Consider the following 16630-nt stretch of genomic DNA (forward strand, 5'->3'; position numbering starts at 1 on the left):
AAACCCCAAACAGTCAAAACCTCATTTTTATCTCTAGAGGTAGAAATGAAAGTGTATAAAGGATGAGCTCCTACCGGTGTAATGTTTTAAACACACTATTAATGGGAGCAATTGGTACATGGTAAAGTACAAATGAGAAAAAACCTTATGGTTTCAAGCAGAAGACACTTGCTTTTTCATTTTAATAGCATTTACTTTACTATTTGGTAATAGTAATTTAAATATGTTGGCTTGAAAGTACAATTAATGTCTGAACTACCAAGCCTTTCCTACATAGGCGTTACTGAACCATGTAAAACTTCATCCTGGTTGTGTTCCAATTTCATCCAATCTTTGTAGCTCAGAAGAGGCAGAAGGAGCCAAAGAGAGAGGCCTGGTCTATGTTTGGAAGGCTGGTTCCTGCTCCGTGACTCCAGAAAGGCTTCCAGGCCTCAGTGGAAAGACAGTGTTACAGGCGGCCCTTGGAATCCATCATGGGTTACTTCTAACAGAAGGTAATAAACACCTCAATTGTAACCATCTGGGGCAATAACAATCTTCAGTTATTTTCAAGTTACTTTCTTTTAGAAGTGATACTAGATATGTGTTTGGAAAGATGAGGACTGTACTTTGTGCTTTTCATACACATTTGTGTGTCCTTTAGTATGTTTTTAAATTAGAAAGGACTAACGAATACACTTAACTCACTTGACTGGAGTATAACCGAATTTCTGGCAGAAAAGCATTACTTACTTTAACAGTACATGCATGCACAGGGTAACGTTAATGTGAGGTGTAGAACTTAGCAGCAATTGCGGAGAGCAACCAGCAGCCTTCTTATATCAATAACTATAGTTTTGCTGAGCCTGGACTGAGCTAGGAATTCATATCTGTTTGTCTGAAGCAGTCTTCGTATTTTTACACTGGTTTAACAATTGATTTTACACTCATACTAGGATTTGTTTTTCTTTTTTTCGCCCTCCCAGGTGGAGAGGTCTACAGTTTTGGAAAGCTGCCCTGGAGATCACGACCTGAGGAACGTGTTAACAGTCCTATCTTAGAAAGTACTTTGCTTGGACATCGTATTATTACGGTGGCAGCCGGCAGCTTCCACAATGGAGCCGTGACGGAGAGCGGTGTGGTGTACATGTGGGGGGACAATTCTGCTGGCCAGTGTGCAGTTGCTAATCAGCCGTGCGTGCCAGAGCCCCAGCTCGTCAGTATCTGTGATTCCGAAACCAGCCCTCTGCTATCAGTACGGATTTTGCAACTGGCATGTGGAGAGGAACACACGCTGGCACTGTCGCTGAGCAGAGAGATATGGGCCTGGGGGAGTGGCTGCCAGCTCGGTCTCATAACAACAACTTTCCCAGTGACAAAGCCACAGAAGGTAGAGCACCTGGCAGGACGTGTTGTGCTCCAGATTGCTTGTGGAGCCTACCACAGCCTGGCTCTGGTACAATGCCTCCCTGTGCAGGAAATGAAGCCTATCCCAGAGAGATGCAATCACTGCAGTCAGCCTCTCATTACCATGACAGACAAGGAAGATCATGTAATCATTTCAGATAGTCACTGCTGCCCACTGGGTGTAGCACTGTCTGATAACCAGCCAGAAAACCACGTTTTCTGTCCATCATCGGACACCCCCGGAGGCAAAAGTGTAACAGCTGGCCAAAGTGAAGGCTTCCAGAAACCACTTGTGGAACAGCATGGGCTTGTAGGTTTAGAATCTGATGGACCAAGTGGCCTTTCCAGCAGCGATGGACAGGAAGATAGTGGAATTTCTAGTTCGGGAAATACTCTGCTCTCTGACAAAAAAGAAGTGAAAGAGTACTTAATTGGTTTGTCAGATAACTCGTTAAATGAGAGCCTGAATAAAAACATCTGTACAGAGCCTGAACAGGTTGGTACCTAATCACTAATTACAGCTCATAATTTGCAATAACTTCTCTTGCATATGTGACAATACTGCTCTTTTTACAAATGAAAAACTGAGTTTAATATAGCTATGGTGTTTTCATAGTTTCCAAGTGGCTTTTTCACTGATGGTTGTCAGCTTTTAAGTGGAAGATTTTTTTGTCCTCCACTGTTGTTCAATTGAGCCTTCATTGTGGGCAGCCTTGACAGTGCTTTAACCTCTCCTCATGGTCTGCAGTACCAGAACCACATAAGCTAATTTCCGTGCTCTGTTTCCTGATGCATGGGCTTTCATTTGTCTGGGCAGAAAGATTCAGTGGATCTTACTGGTACTCATCCAGTTCACCTTTAAGGTAAAGGTTTAATTTCTGTATCTGTAACAAATCCCTCACAAATCCATCTAATTTCTCAATCAGTTAAAAATTCTAGATTGCAGATTGCTAAAAGGTTTGTCCAAAAGGCTTCTAAAGGTAGTAATGTAGGAGTGGCACAAACTCATGAAAAGCGGTGGGAGATGTGTAAGCACTACTCTGTGTAGTGTGGAAAATTATTCAACATGCTGTTTTGATGCTATAGTAGAGCAGTTGAGTACTCATCTCTTAGTAAGCATCAGAAAATGCTTGACATGATGGTTCAAGAACTGTTTCTGGCTCCCTGACAAAATACTGTTTTCTGGGAGGGGAAAAAAAAAAAAAGGAAATGTAATTAGGGGCAAAAGGAAGAAAATAGAACCCAAAAGTTACTAGACAGAGAACTAATCCAGAATCTCGCAGCGCAGTCTGGCAGTCCTTACTTAACTACTGTCCTGTCAGGAGCCCTGCTGCTCTGTGGCCTAATTTGCAAAACTGGCACTGGAATTCTGAAAATTTCTTTTGTCATTTAAAGTGTTGTGCAGACATAAATTTATTTGTTTATTTAGTAATTGCAGTAAAATATTCTCCACAGTGGTTCTCGGAAATAAATTTCGCAATACTTAAAAAATAGTTGATTTTTGTTACTGCCTCTAATGGCAACAAAACCCCATAATTTTAAAATCTGTCAAGTTAACTTGGTAGTTCAGCAAGTTATACTTTCTTACTCTGAGGAAAACTTCCTTTAGAGAAATCAATGCTGTGTAAATACATTTGCTCTTTCTTTTGCTTTTTGCTGTTATGAATGAATTCTAGCAGTTGTAGGCTCCTCAGACTCTTGCAAGAACTCCAGCATTGAGAAATGCCTGAAACACATAGTTTCATGCTCCCTTTCTCAGTTCCTTGCTCCTGGCGTATTTCCAGAGCACTGTTTTCCTTGCACAGTTTCAGGAATCAAGACTGGAATTGATTCACTGAATCTTCCACAATTGATATGCAGGTGAAGAGCAGAGATGAGGTCTAATGTAATGTTTCAGCATTAGTAAAATCCTTCGTTTTTCTTTGCTTTCCTACACAAATGAAGTTTTCTTTCCTGTTTTGCTAGGTATGCCTTTTAGAAATAGGATGAAGTAAATAGAGTCAATCCCAGTCCTTTAACCTAAAGAAGTCAAAGATTGTTTTTATTTTGGTGGAATAAAATGAGCTGTAGTACTTGTAATAATACTATTTTCCACTGTGTATTAGATGGGAAAATGGAACTTTGCTGTCTTTGTTTTAATATTCAAACTATTTGTCAGAGGTAATTTTGTGCATTATTTCTTATTTTGTGGATCAGCTGATTGCTATTACAGGTAATGGTGTGCTGGGGCTAATCATTGCCTTCAGTCAGTTTGTTCCTCATGTGACTTGATGATTATTGACTAAGCTTCGTATGGATACAACAGTGGTGGGTGACACAGCCCAGTCTGGTTTTAAGATAGGCCTTGCAAAATTAATCCAGGAATTGCTGTTTACCTTTTACTGTATTGAAAAGAACTTGTCTCTTTCAAAATGGAACATGCTCACTGATGCACTTTCATTGGTGGCAAAGAAGTTGGTAATAAGCTTAGAATTATATCCCTTCTTATATCTGTGTGCAAAAATCCTTTTTTTGTTGGTATTTAAAAACCCCAGACTTACAGTCTCTTATGGATGAGCTACAAGACAGGTGTAACAGACAAAGCCCAATTCTTTTAGAAATGGTGCTTGGTGCTACCTTTAAAAAATAATTCTGAGCAATAGATGTACACCTAAGCACAGAAAACCTAGATAATTTATGTTATTTATACAGTTAAAATACATCTATAACTTACAGTAAACATTTATAATAAATATTATATAGTGTTCAGTCTAGCCCATGGTTAGAATAGTGAATGTGCATCATCATCCTACTGTTCTGTGCTGTCTGCTCTGATAGTTTCCCATTTCCCTTTGCTTTTAGCCATCTCAAGAGGAACAGCTTGGTGCTTGTATCCCTGGCCCTCCGGGTAGCAGCACATCCACGCTGAACAGCCTGGTGGCCTCGTGTGCCTCGGCGGTTGGGGTGAGAGTCGCTGCCACCTACGAGGCTGGAGCCTTGTCCCTGAAGAAAGTCATGAACTTCTATGGCACATCTTCAAGTGAGTCAGGATCTCAGTCGGGCAGCAGGTCCCCGGGGCCCGAAGCTCTGAAGGACAGTCGAGAAGAGCAGGTCAGGCTGGAATCCATGCAGGGGAAGAAGAGTTCCAGTTTAGTAGATATTAGAGAAGAGGAATCTGAAGGAGGGAGTCGAAGGCTCTCCCTGCCTGGCTTGTTGTCACAAGGTAAACAAGCATGTTGGAGAAAAAACACTGGAAAACTTATAATAATGTGGAGGTTTATAAGAGAAAAAACCCCAAGTGTTTATTAAACACAAATCTAATGATCTCTCAAAGGTGTGTATGAATTGTAAATGATATCTTAGAACTTGAAAGCAGCGGAGAGAGTGAAGACTAGCAGATGCTGCATGCTAAGAAAACCAAAAACAGTGGGTTTATAAATGGTCTTTCTTGTTAAATGAAGATAAAGCGAACACATTGGAGGAGTCATATTGCCAAATAATCTTTCATGTTGGTTTTGTAGCTGATAAAAATTTGTGTGGTGTGCAATCTGCACTGCACTGAGCTGGTGTTGAGCCAGAGACCTATAAGTATTCCAGTTCCCGCTGCTGATCTTCAAAGTTAATGACTTTGTTCCCTCACAGATTTTAGTGCTGTTAATTGCTCTGAATGTGTATATGGTTTAGTACTGTATTGATCTTAGATTTGAGGGGAGGTTTAGGAAGTATTGAAGTCTTCTGTTCACTGCAAGGATATATTTTCTTTCAAACCACTTTTATGTATAGTTTATTTTGGTTCATTTACTTCATTATAACTGCATGATTTTCATATGTCTGCTATACTTTAGCAGCTGGTGAAAACTACTTGATATCTACCTGGTTTTAGCACCTCTGTTACTTCTTTGTATCCATAACCTATTGTCTTACCTGTCAACCTTTGTTCTCAGGCTTGAATTAAAACTGCTTCAAGAAGTTTTGATCACTTGCTATTAAGTAGTGCTGTTACTGTGCAACATACAATCTGAGCAATACATTTACCAAAATGATCAGAAATTTTTCTCATTCTTGGCCTCTGCTCAGTTTCCCCAAGGCTCTTACGGAAGGTAGGACGGGCAAAAATGAGGACTGTGGCTCTGACTCCAACCTACAGTGGTGAAGCTGATGCTCTTTTGCCCTCTCTAAGAACAGAGGTGTGGAGCTGGGGGAAGGGCAAGGAAGGACAGCTAGGGCATGGTGATGTTCTGCCAAGGTGAGATTTCTTTGAAAAACGTTTTTTCATTCAGTAGATTGCTAGAAAATTTTGAGTATTGAACTGTCTCAGCTTCTCAGATTTAAACATCTGCCATGCAGTGTCTGCTTGTTCTTTTAGGTATTGTGACCTAAGTTTCTCTAAGTAACGTTTTGTGCTGTATTGTTACTGGGCATCAATCAATTCCAATTTTACCCTTTGTAATCAGTAACAGTTTTGGTGATATTTTGACTTTGTCTAAATTGGGGTGAGGACTGACATCAACTTTTGCCCTTCCTGACTATTTTGACTGAGCTGGTTTATTGCCAGAACGTTCCATATATCTTTGTTTTTTCTAATTTGTTTTGGGGAAGGAAATAAAACCTTGAGCATTTCTACATTAACAGTACCTCTGATAATATTTTTTTCTTTTTCGCACATTCTGCCCCTGTTCCCTCACCTTACGGGTTCTGGGGATTGCCAGGCTTCAGCCACTGTGTGTGAAAAGCCTTGATGGTAAGGAAGTGATTCACCTCTCTGCTGGTGGCCATCATTCCTTAGCACTCACTGCCAAATCCCAGGTACAAGTGATTGTTACCATTTATTGTTTCTCTAACATAATTATCATGTTTGGTCTTTTCTAGTTTTTAGTTTCTTTTGCTTCTGAACTTTTGTTCCCATTTCTGGGAGGCAGCATGGAAGTAGTGTGGAATGTAAATTGCATTTCTGCCCCAGTTCTGCATGTACCATCAACTTTATGTTTAAAGATTGCTGTGAGTTGATTTGATGCATTCCATTTCTGGATGTGAGAAGACAATCTCAGAATGTAGGAAGGCAGTGAAAATGAAGGAAATGTTTTTCAGTATGTGACTTCTATAGCCTTGACTTGTGTGTTTGCACACTTGATGTGTTGTACTAGCACAGTTCAGTATGTTTCCATGTATATAGATGTACATTCTGATGTTCAGCACTGCTTCTTGCAGGTGTATTCCTGGGGCAGTAATATCTCTGGCCAGCTTGGTCACTTGAACTCCCCAACAACCGTCCCTCGTCTTGCAAAGGTACTTTGTTTTCTGTGGTTTTCTTCTTTCAGTTTAGGGTGTCTTCTTATACAAGTGATTGCAGAGTAATTTCTGAGAAGGAGCTGTTCATGGATCTATGTGCTATTTAATAACAGAGCCCTTGATTTTCTTTGGCTTGTGCTGTGAAGTGATCTTTAGATGAGCCTGTGAAAATCTACCCAAGAGATCATTTACACAGACTTCCCCTGGTTTTTGACCACAGTGAAGTTCTAGAACTGAGAAATGTGACTGGCTGTATCTTCCTATCAGATTTCACTTTTACCTTATGTTTGGTTTCTCTGGTATTGATGTTACAGTGTTGAAACTTCTAAGTACTTCAGAACTCTGTTTTTATTCTAAACAATTGTTTCTAGTGTTTTTATCTTGGCTGGACCACAGCCACGTTTGTTGTTCGTTTCCTTGTTTCCGGAGCTTTGCAGAATTTTGGCAGTTGTTTTTTCCTTTGTTTTGAACTTTTCACCGCATTGAGTGAATAGCAAAATAACAATTTTTGGGTTAGACCACAGCCTTTCCCATGTTTTCTAGTGCTCATCTTAATGGAAAGCTAGCTGCATAATTTTCCTGCTTAGGCCTTATGCAAATTAATGTACAGCAGTTTAACTGTCTCCCAAGTTTATATAGATTTCCTAGTTTCATGTAGAGGGGAGAAGAGTGTTCCGCTTTACTCAAACTCACTTGATGCCCATTTAAAAATAAAACTGATTTGTAACTGAAAGGCAAAAAAATCAGCCATTAGAAAGAAAACTGGAAAGTGTTTTCAGTATATGTGCAAGGATGTTATTTGTTATGAGACACTGAAGCTGAAAAATTGGCTGGTTATTGCAATCGTTTGTCATGGCAGGTGTATTATGTACATGTGTGACTAGAAGAGTTATATACTTTTCTCTCCTTCCAGCTTTGGGTGATGATTTTTAATGTCTTCCTTTCTCCTGAATTTTAGGTGTGTGGTGATGGGATTTGGACTACGGCAGCAGGACTAGATTATTCTCTCTTCTTAGCAGATGAGAAAGACTTCCAACCTGGATTATATTACTGTGGCCAGGAGACATCAACAGAAAATAATTTGAATGAAAATAGCTGTACTAAGAGTCCAATTTTGTTATTAGCTTGTAGTAAGGTGAGTGTTATTTCCTTTAAGTCAGTGCAGGTCATAGTGGTGCTCTTAGGAAATAGCATGGTGTTGGTGGCTTGATGAGCTTTAAGGGTGTCAAGCCACATGGTTGGTTCCTAGTAGTCAAATGAGGAGCACATTGGATGGGGGGCAGAGAGGAGGTCGAGTAGTATTGTTCTCTCCCCTGCCTGTTTCTTGGCCTTCCCTTCTGTTTGAGGGACAAGGAGGTGTTTCTAGTGTGTTAATCCATTTCCTTCTGTCTGTGTGTGCTGCAGAAATGCACTCTTTTATTGTGCTCTGCTTCACCAGTCTTTGTGTTCAGTCTTCCCTGCTATTGCTCTTCACTTGCTTGTCTCTCAACTGGCTGAGGCCACGGGCTGCCCTATTCTGTTACTTCATTCCAGTATTCTGCCTCTTGTTTGTGACTGGGCAGAAGGTCCCCCTGAGTTCTGCACCTTCTCCTTCCCTACCCCTCCCTTTCACATGAGTGCAAAGGGGGATCTGAGCAAAAATATGCATTTGATGTTAGTGGGAGACAGGAGGTGCCCCTACACGGTTTTTTTTCACGAAGCTGAATCTTACATGTGCCTTGAGGTTGGCATGAGGTAGCGGTATGAACTCTTGATTGCATGGCCTCTTCCAAGTTGTTTGTGTATGGTTTCAAACCAACGTGAGTTTAAGGTACCAGGAAGGAAATTGTGAGGGTAGAGAGTGTCTCTGCCTTAGCTCCTCTGGGAGCTATTTCCCTAAACTGAGCGGAAAAGCTGTTTGGGAGGTGTTTTGAGAAGGGACAGAGATTTAGACACTGGGTCTATGTCTGTGCCTGCAGACACACACTCCTGTAAGCCTTCTGTAAGATTGTTGCTAGCCACTCCCTTCTCTTAAGGGTGACTGGTAGGCTCTTGCATATAAGAATTGGTTGCCTGTTGAACAACTTTGGCTCAGTGTTTCAAAGGAACCCTCTATTTAACCATCAAGGAAATAAAAGTAGAGCTCAAACTCTGAATTACTTGCTTTTGCATGTGTGCCAAAATTAGTGAGGAACCACAATGCATCAGTGGCACTTGTGCTGACCTTAGGTAAGAATTTTGCTTTGAACTACTGTGGAAAGCAAGTACTACTGTTAGGAATATTGCAGTATCAGTAAACTGGACTCTTATCAATAAATTGACATATTCCAGGTCCAGAAAGGACCTGTCCAGAGCACAGTCAAAGTTCTAATAAAGTATATTCTTTGTATTTAATAGGAGAAATGTATGATATAATGATGGTAAAGTGACTGAATTTCAGGTCACTGTCTCTTAAACATGGAATGGTTGTATGAGCCACCTTAAAAGGTGATTTATTTATTGTCTTTCGGCTCTGTCAGAGTCAGGAAAATGAACAGCAGTGGCTCTAAATGTATCTTCAACTTTTGTCGTTCTTGTATTAAGACAGTATTGAATGGGTTGTTTGTCACTGAAGGTAATTAATGCTTACTATCAATTACTACCACTTAGCTCTTCAAAATATGCTTTATTTGCATTACTCTATTTTTAAATTGGAGTGTAAAAAGAAAAACATTAAAGCTGCTGTTTTTTCTTTTCTGTTTTTCATCTTTCAGATAGGGTACATAAGCAATGTGATAGCAGGTGGTGACAACTGTCTGGCCTTAGTTGACAAAAACGTGATGGGATATATTGCCAGTTTGCATGAGTTGGCTGCTACTGAGAGAAGGTTTTATTTCAAACTAAGTGAGATCAAATCTCAGGTTCTTAGACCTCTTTTAGGTTTAGGTAAGACCTTATTTTAATTTTTTCCTTGATATTGTTTCCCCTACGTTCCACAACAAATTTCTGTTTTGCAAAATTTAAACCTAATAATACATTTTTCAAGATAAAACTAAGCTCTTGCTTTCTCCCCTGTTTGGATGAAGAGGTGAAAGACAGTTGCATTTTGACAGTGTTCATTCTGTTAATATTTGCACTTTCCTGATGATTTCACCTGAAATACCTTCATTATTTGAGCTGTATTTAGTCTAAAACTGTTGAATTTCTGATTCTGGATAATGTAGCCATGAGGTGAAAGTGCTGATAAAACATCTAAACAGCACCATGTTGAGATTCTCTCTGTTAATGGGTGCTGCTTTTTGGTAAGGTAAACTAAATTGCTTTCTGGTCTGTTACAGATAATTTGGGCAATGCAAATACAATCCAGTTGTTGCAGGAAATGGCAAGCAGGTTCAGCAAGCTGTGCTATCTCATTGGTCAACATGGAGCTTCTTTAAGTAGCTTTCTTCATGGAGTAAAAGAAGCCAGAAGCTTGGCCATCCTGAAGCATTCCAGTCTCTTTTTGGATAGTTACACTGAGCAAGTATCCAATTCCCTCTCATCTTGAGTCTCTGCAGGCTTAATCTACTGACTGCAACAAGCCCTGAGTTAAGGGAAAGTAGGTTATAAGGAAAGTTATGTAACTGTTGCATTGCTGTGATTTAGAAATGTGTGGAGAGTTTTACACAAATGGATTCACTTTGTAGTGAGATGTATTTCCAAGTCTTCACCAGTGGAGCCCATGAACAGCATCACCTTCCTTTGTGTAAAACTCTGGTTACAGACTCTTTTTTGGTTGCTGCCTATAAGCCTATATATTCATTTTTTATTAAGGATCTTGTAGTATAATGTGATAAGATTTACCATTGCTAGGCTGCTAATGAAAGATACCTTTGGGGGTTTATTGAGGCTACAAAATGCTTTTTCAATAGTCATTAACTAAAGATTACACCTGCTACCCAAAAGCTGGAGCTGCTTTAATACTGAGAATTAAGTCTGGATTTTCCTAGTTGAAAGATTACATTAACTAAAGATTAAAGCTGGAGCTGCTTTAATACTGAGAATTAAGTCTGGATTTTCCTAGTTATTGTTTTTATTGGCTTCGTGCATTTGGGAGAGAAGATCTATGCAGTCAGCCTGTTTTCTGTCTTTCCCATCAGTAACTTCTAGTTTCTGGACAATTTTATTTAAATCTGACAGAAGTGTCATCATACTTAATACTTACAGTTTTTTGTGAAAAATAATGGCTTAACAGAAAGTTTAAAAGTGTTGTATCTGAATGTATCTTGGTTACCAGATATCTGAAAATATCTAAGAAAACAAAATTTTGAGATTATCAACTTCAGTTGTTATGCAGTGGTTGTCAACTTCATTGTGCGGTAGCAGTTTGAATGGACAACTAGTTGCACTTTTTTTGAACACAGGCACAACCAAGAATATTTTTGCGAAGTCAGTGATGAATTTATGCTGTATCACCCTAAAAGAAGCTTCCATCTTCGTTTATCATATAGATAGCACATATTTAGAATTATGAACATTCTCATTTTCTTACTTAGTATTCAGCTTGAATTTTTCTTGTAACCTGAATTTTCAAAATTGGTTCTCATTACTCAGAATAGAAGGTTTTAATTGTTGTTCCTCAAAGACTGAAATACCTAATCTCTATTCTCACTACTGCTTGCCTTCTGCCCTTCCCTGCTCCCTATGGCTTACATGTTTTTATGTGTATGGCATCAGAGACTTGGCGTTACACCATGAGTATCTTTCAAGGATCAGTCAGGCAACACAAGTATAATCTGTTAAATGGGCTAAGCAGAGACCCCTTCCCTTGGAGAAAGGTGGTTTTGTTTTGGTTTGGTTTCTTAATAGTTATGGGGAGAAGTCATAAAATGTTAAAGAGCAGGAAAAGAGAAAATTCCCCTCTTGAAATTTCCACCTTGACTATAATTAGAAGCTAGTAGTACTAAATGGTTGAAACAGGTGGTTTATTCTGTACACACCCAAATCTGAGAGAAGCAAAAACAAAATTAAAGTAAGCCCTGTGCATTGTGTTAATGGCAGCAGTGATGTGTAGTAATGCATGTTCAGTGCTCCGTGCGGAAGGTGAGTGCCAAGTGTTCAGTAACACTGAGTGTTGCCCAAGTACTGTATAACTTGTGTAGTAAAAGATATTGCAGACATCGTCATAAACTCTTGGACATTTCAACAGTTGCTGCTCTCCAGGATGTTTTAATTTTGTAATTGAAGATCTTTTTCTTCCTTATATTAGGTATTGTACTTCAGTAACAAACTTTCTCGTAATGGGAGGATTTACGCTCCTTGCAAAGCCAGCAATGTAAGCAAACCTTTACAATTTTTTGGACATTTTTATCAATTAGCAAAGAACTGTAAAGAATGGACAATGTATGTGTGTAGTAATGACCATGCAGAGACTTGCTCTCAGCATACTTGAGTACACTAATTCCTTTTCCTTCAAATAAAGAGAAAGTTATGATAAAAATTTAGGTCAAAATGTTGCTGCGTTCAGTTAGTTCATCTTGAAGGTGGAGAAAGGAGGAAAAAAAGCTTGTTATTGGAAATTCCTTCAAAAACAGTGTTCAGATCATGATTTCTTAAAACTTCAGATAAATGAGGTTAAATGTTCATCATTATTTGGTGTTAGTGTTTATTCTTTCAAATGTTGCTGTCAAGAAAATACCAGAGAAAATGAGCTCCATTAGATTGGGTGAATTAATTTCATTTGAATTCTTTAAGTTTATGGAAGTGCTTTAAAATGATGCAAAAATACTATTTCTGCATGTGCATCTTCTCTTCCTCTCAAGGTTTCTTTGCTCTATTTCATGCATAGATGCTGTAAATGTGAGGAAGGAATTGTATTTTAAGGCCTGAGACAGTACAGTTGAGGTTTCTAGATCCTGAAGCTTTTTTCTCATTTCTGTAGAGTTTTTGTCCAGGAAATAAAGTAATCAGGGTGGGTCTCTCACACTAGTGCTTTGAGGAAGTTTTTGTACTGAGGGTAATTTTTAATTTGTCTGTGGAATTGCTGCCTTTCCTTCACAAATTCTGTAACTGGGCGTAGTTCAGTTAACATTTATGGAGCGCTTTGAATGCACTGTAAATTATGGTGCTGGAAGTTCTTGGAAACACAGGTACCTAGGACGAAGAATATTCTGCCCTCTGAGGATCAGTGCCAAAGTCTAAATACAGGATCACCCTGCTGAGAGACAGTGAGAATCTTTTTTCATTGGTCAGGATTTTTAGGGTGACTTAGAGGAAATCTTAGTTCCAGTATAAGCTTGTTTATAATTTGTACTGAAGTCACCCAGTGCTGAATTCATCACATCAGTTGTCACTGCTGGGTGTCACAGCTTCTACTGCAGCCAGGGTCTCATTAGGCAAATAACACTTCAGGAAAGAGATGTCATGCAAGTTTTGTCCTGCTTCTTGCAAAGGAAAGTTAAGAATATCTTTGCTGCTAGTGATGAATTTCCCCCCACTCCTTCCCTGAGGGGTACTGTCTTAAGTAAATGGTTAAAGGTGTCCTCCCATCTTTTATGGATGTTCTGCAGCATGAATGCATCAGATGTAGTCCTGACTTCAAAAAAAGTACTTTATGGAAGTCTCCATAGTTGGCAGGTTTTTGAGCATGTCCTCTAAAAGAGTAGACAAGCTGTAGTGAGTGTTGTCTGTTGTGGTTTGACATTTTTCAACAGAGAAACCTCCATGTGAGGATCTCAAAATTAAAAATAGCAAGCTGTCCAGAGGCATAAATTTGAAATTAGGAAAAACAGTCTTCTCTCTAAAGAAGACTTTATTCCTAAGGCTGGTTCAGTAACAGAGTTCTTAAATATCACTAGCAGACCTGGACAAGGAACAGTATTTTGTGTGAGATGGCATCTCACTAATTGTGTAGCATTCTTAGGGAGTCTGCTGTGAACTCTGATCTGTTTTGCTGTCCCTGGGGCCTGCTTTCTCAGCCTCACCTGATTCTTACAACTTGTGGTTTAAATGTTTCCCAGCTGGATGTGTTTCAGTTCACCTGTCCTATGTGCCAGCACCGGTGAGCACACACCTACAGCAAAGGAGAGGGAAAAATAGGTGTGCTTTCCTTTTAATGAGGAAATCCTGCCTTTGTGTGCTAGCGTACTGTCTTCAGAATCATTTCCCTCTTCTTCTCTGAACTAGATTAGTTCTCCCTCTTGGAAATCTTGAGGATTGAACAGATTTCCTGCCTTTGTGTGCTAGCGTACTGTCTTCAGAATCATTTCCCTCTTCTTCTCTGAATTAGATTAGTTCTCCCTCTTGGAAATCAGACTGAGGATTGAACAGATTTCCTGCCTTTCTTTGAGGTAGGATGTAATTTTTGTAGTTAGAGGGAGAACTGCTCAGTTGCCAGAAGAATTTATTTCAGTATATTTAGGGAAGTGCACTGGAGCAAAGTTAAGATTCTTTCAGGTCTTCTTGCATGAATCAAAAGCGTTAGAAAATTACTACTCTAAAAACAATGGGGATGTCTTTCCCCCTGTTTGTTCTTTACTAATCAAGTGGTAAAGAGGAAAAAGGCAATTGGTTACACTCCAAGTGACCAATATAGTCAACTTCCTTCAGCCCGTTTGATGACTGAGCATATGAAGTTAAAAACAAGTCTTGTGTTGCAGTTTTAGCTACATATCTTTACTGTTGTACTTCCTCAAACTAAATTGTGAATCGATGAATAAGCAGCATGCATTTGCCCTTAAAATTTTTATTGGTTTATGATCATTCAAAAAGGGGCAATCTGGGCTCATTTGCATAAAACATCACTGATGTCTTAATGTCTTTTTTCTTCTCTCGTCCCTCTGTTTCCCAATGGTCCCATCATTTAGAGACTTCTTGAGTAAAAACCAAGAGCTGTTACAGAAACTGTCTGAGAGGAATGAGGAAAACCTTCAGCTAGTAGAAGTTTTGAATGCTCTGTTTTTCATGCCGTTTGGACGACTTCATAATTATGCCAGAACTTTGCTAAAGCTTGCCACGTGTTTTGAAGTGGTAGGATGGTTTTTCTATCTATAGTGCAATAAATAAACACATGAAACTTATAGCTTGGAAGTAACTGTGTGAAGCAAATACAAGGTAATTAAAACCAGTTTATTCCTCAGAGGAGCTACTTCAAACTTGTATTTGCTGCAGGGAAGATCTTGTAGATTTATTTGCATAATCTTACACCACCTGCACAAATCACGTGACAGGTAGAAACTTGTTATTCTGCCAGAGCTTGTTTGTGTGCCTGAGTGCTTAATTGCAGATACATTGTTGTGATGTTTGCCTGTTGCTTTTCAGTTTCATCTGGCATCATTGCAGCTACCCTTGGCTGTCATACTCTACAAAAAACACTACATATACATTAGGTAGACTTTTACCACCCATTTAGATGTGTATAATTACTGTGTTTTGAAATAAAAGATGACTAAACAGGCACAGTAACTGCTTGTACGTTTAGCCCAATATTGCAATTAGTAATTTAGAGTATTGTTCCTGCAATTATAAGCACTACTTCTGGGACAGCTTGTTAAGCTGCAGGAAAGTAGATCATGTAATTGTGTATTAATCATTCTCCTTGTAACATTCAGGGACCTTCTTGTGATTTTTAAAACCTATCAGGACACTAACAGGACATGTGACTGAGAAAATAACTCTATCTGCTCTGTTTATTACCCAGACCAACTGTCATGTCCTTAGTGCTGATTTAATAAAATAAGCAGTTGTATTGCAGTTTGCTTGGTGGTGTCGGTACAGGGCTTCAGCAGCACCCTCAGCTGTGTCTTACCTTGTGCCCTACAGGCATCTCCAGAATACCAGAAGCTGCAGGATTCTAGTTCATGTTACGAGAACCTTGCTGTCCATCTTAGCAGAAAAATGAAAGAAGCAGAATACACCCTTGGCTTCTGGAAGACCTTTCCTGGGAAAATGACGGTATGGTGACAATTGCCAGTCCATTAGCATCTTGAATCTCTTGCTCTTAGTGCCTGTGTCTATTACTGATGCTGCTGTCCCAGTTGCACTTGCTGTGTTTTCCAGCTGGTGTTGCTGTAGTACTCTTTACTTTGGAAGGGTTGGACCTTTACTGTGAAAGACTAAAGCACCTGCCTTAAGTCACACAGAGTGAGGAGTGGCATTGTGTCATTTTGCTTTTGACCCCACCTGCAGGACTCCTTGCGGAAGCCGGAGCGGCGTTTGATCTGCGAGAGCAGCAATCGGGCCTTGTCCCTGCAGCACGCAGGCAGGTTCTCTGTGAACTGGTTCATCCTCTTCAACGATGCTCTGGTACATGCTCAGGTGAGCCAGCTTGCAGCCAGCAACAAAACCTTTCCTCTGCTTCAAACAACATTACATATTTCTCATATAGTGAAGTTTTTCCAGTGTAAAAATAAATCTGAAATTATGTGTCTTTTTAACATTTGATTGCATTGCCGTGTGGCTGGTATAGTTTCTGTTGGCTGTTTCTTGAAGCAAAGTGGTGGAAAGAGTCCCTAATGCTCAGTTTTTCCTAGTTCTCAAACAAAGGGGAAAAAATAAACCATTTGGAAAAAAATGGGGCCGGGTTAATGGATCAGTAACTGGTGATGTTTCCCTTCTTCTTTCCTACAGTTCTCAACACACCATATCTTTCCCTTGTCCACACTGTGGGTAGAAGCTCTTTCAGAAGAAGCTGGTAATGTGTGAGTATTCTTGCTTGTGGTGCTGAAATAGTCTGATCTTCTGGGAGAGAAGATGAGCATTTTGTAACCAATTACTGTGAACTTGGAGTGGAATGCAGTGATTGTAGCCATATTTACCCTTTTTTCTTGTTTCAGAAAATGCATTTCTATGTCTTAAATAAAAGTTGTGTAAACATCAGAAAGAATAAGGTGGTCGAGAGGGAAGCAAGTTGTCTTTGCTGCTGCTTCTTTTTATTGCTGTCTTGAAGGGAATGCTGGCTGGGGTAGGGAAGAGAAAACACAATATCAATGCTCTAAGAAACCTTGGGGTTTCAGGATGGAATTTCACAGATTAAAATACT

General features: G+C 39.5%; 1 protein-coding gene across 4 annotated transcripts in view; it reads left to right on the forward strand.

Moving 5' to 3' along the window:
* Positions 1-16630, forward strand: part of ALS2 (alsin Rho guanine nucleotide exchange factor ALS2) — a 37076-nt gene that overhangs the window by 5922 nt on the left and 14524 nt on the right. For all 4 annotated transcript variants that reach the window (XM_041473596.1, XM_041473599.1, XM_041473597.1 and 1 more), the window contains 14 exons: positions 340-494; positions 966-1882; positions 4228-4588; positions 5443-5611; positions 6075-6171; positions 6574-6651; positions 7613-7789; positions 9387-9558; positions 9951-10131; positions 11861-11926; positions 14457-14619; positions 15412-15543; positions 15778-15906; positions 16219-16289. In XM_041473596.1, coding sequence (XP_041329530.1) covers positions 340-494; positions 966-1882; positions 4228-4588; positions 5443-5611; positions 6075-6171; positions 6574-6651; positions 7613-7789; positions 9387-9558; positions 9951-10131; positions 11861-11926; positions 14457-14619; positions 15412-15543; positions 15778-15906; positions 16219-16289 — 2868 coding nt within the window. The remainder of the gene's footprint in view (positions 1-339; positions 495-965; positions 1883-4227; positions 4589-5442; positions 5612-6074; positions 6172-6573; positions 6652-7612; positions 7790-9386; positions 9559-9950; positions 10132-11860; positions 11927-14456; positions 14620-15411; positions 15544-15777; positions 15907-16218; positions 16290-16630) is intronic.

Source organism: Pyrgilauda ruficollis, unplaced genomic scaffold (assembly GCF_017590135.1).
Source record: "Pyrgilauda ruficollis isolate IOZ18807 unplaced genomic scaffold, ASM1759013v1 scaffold3, whole genome shotgun sequence".
NCBI classification, from domain to species: domain Eukaryota; kingdom Metazoa; phylum Chordata; class Aves; order Passeriformes; family Passeridae; genus Pyrgilauda; species Pyrgilauda ruficollis.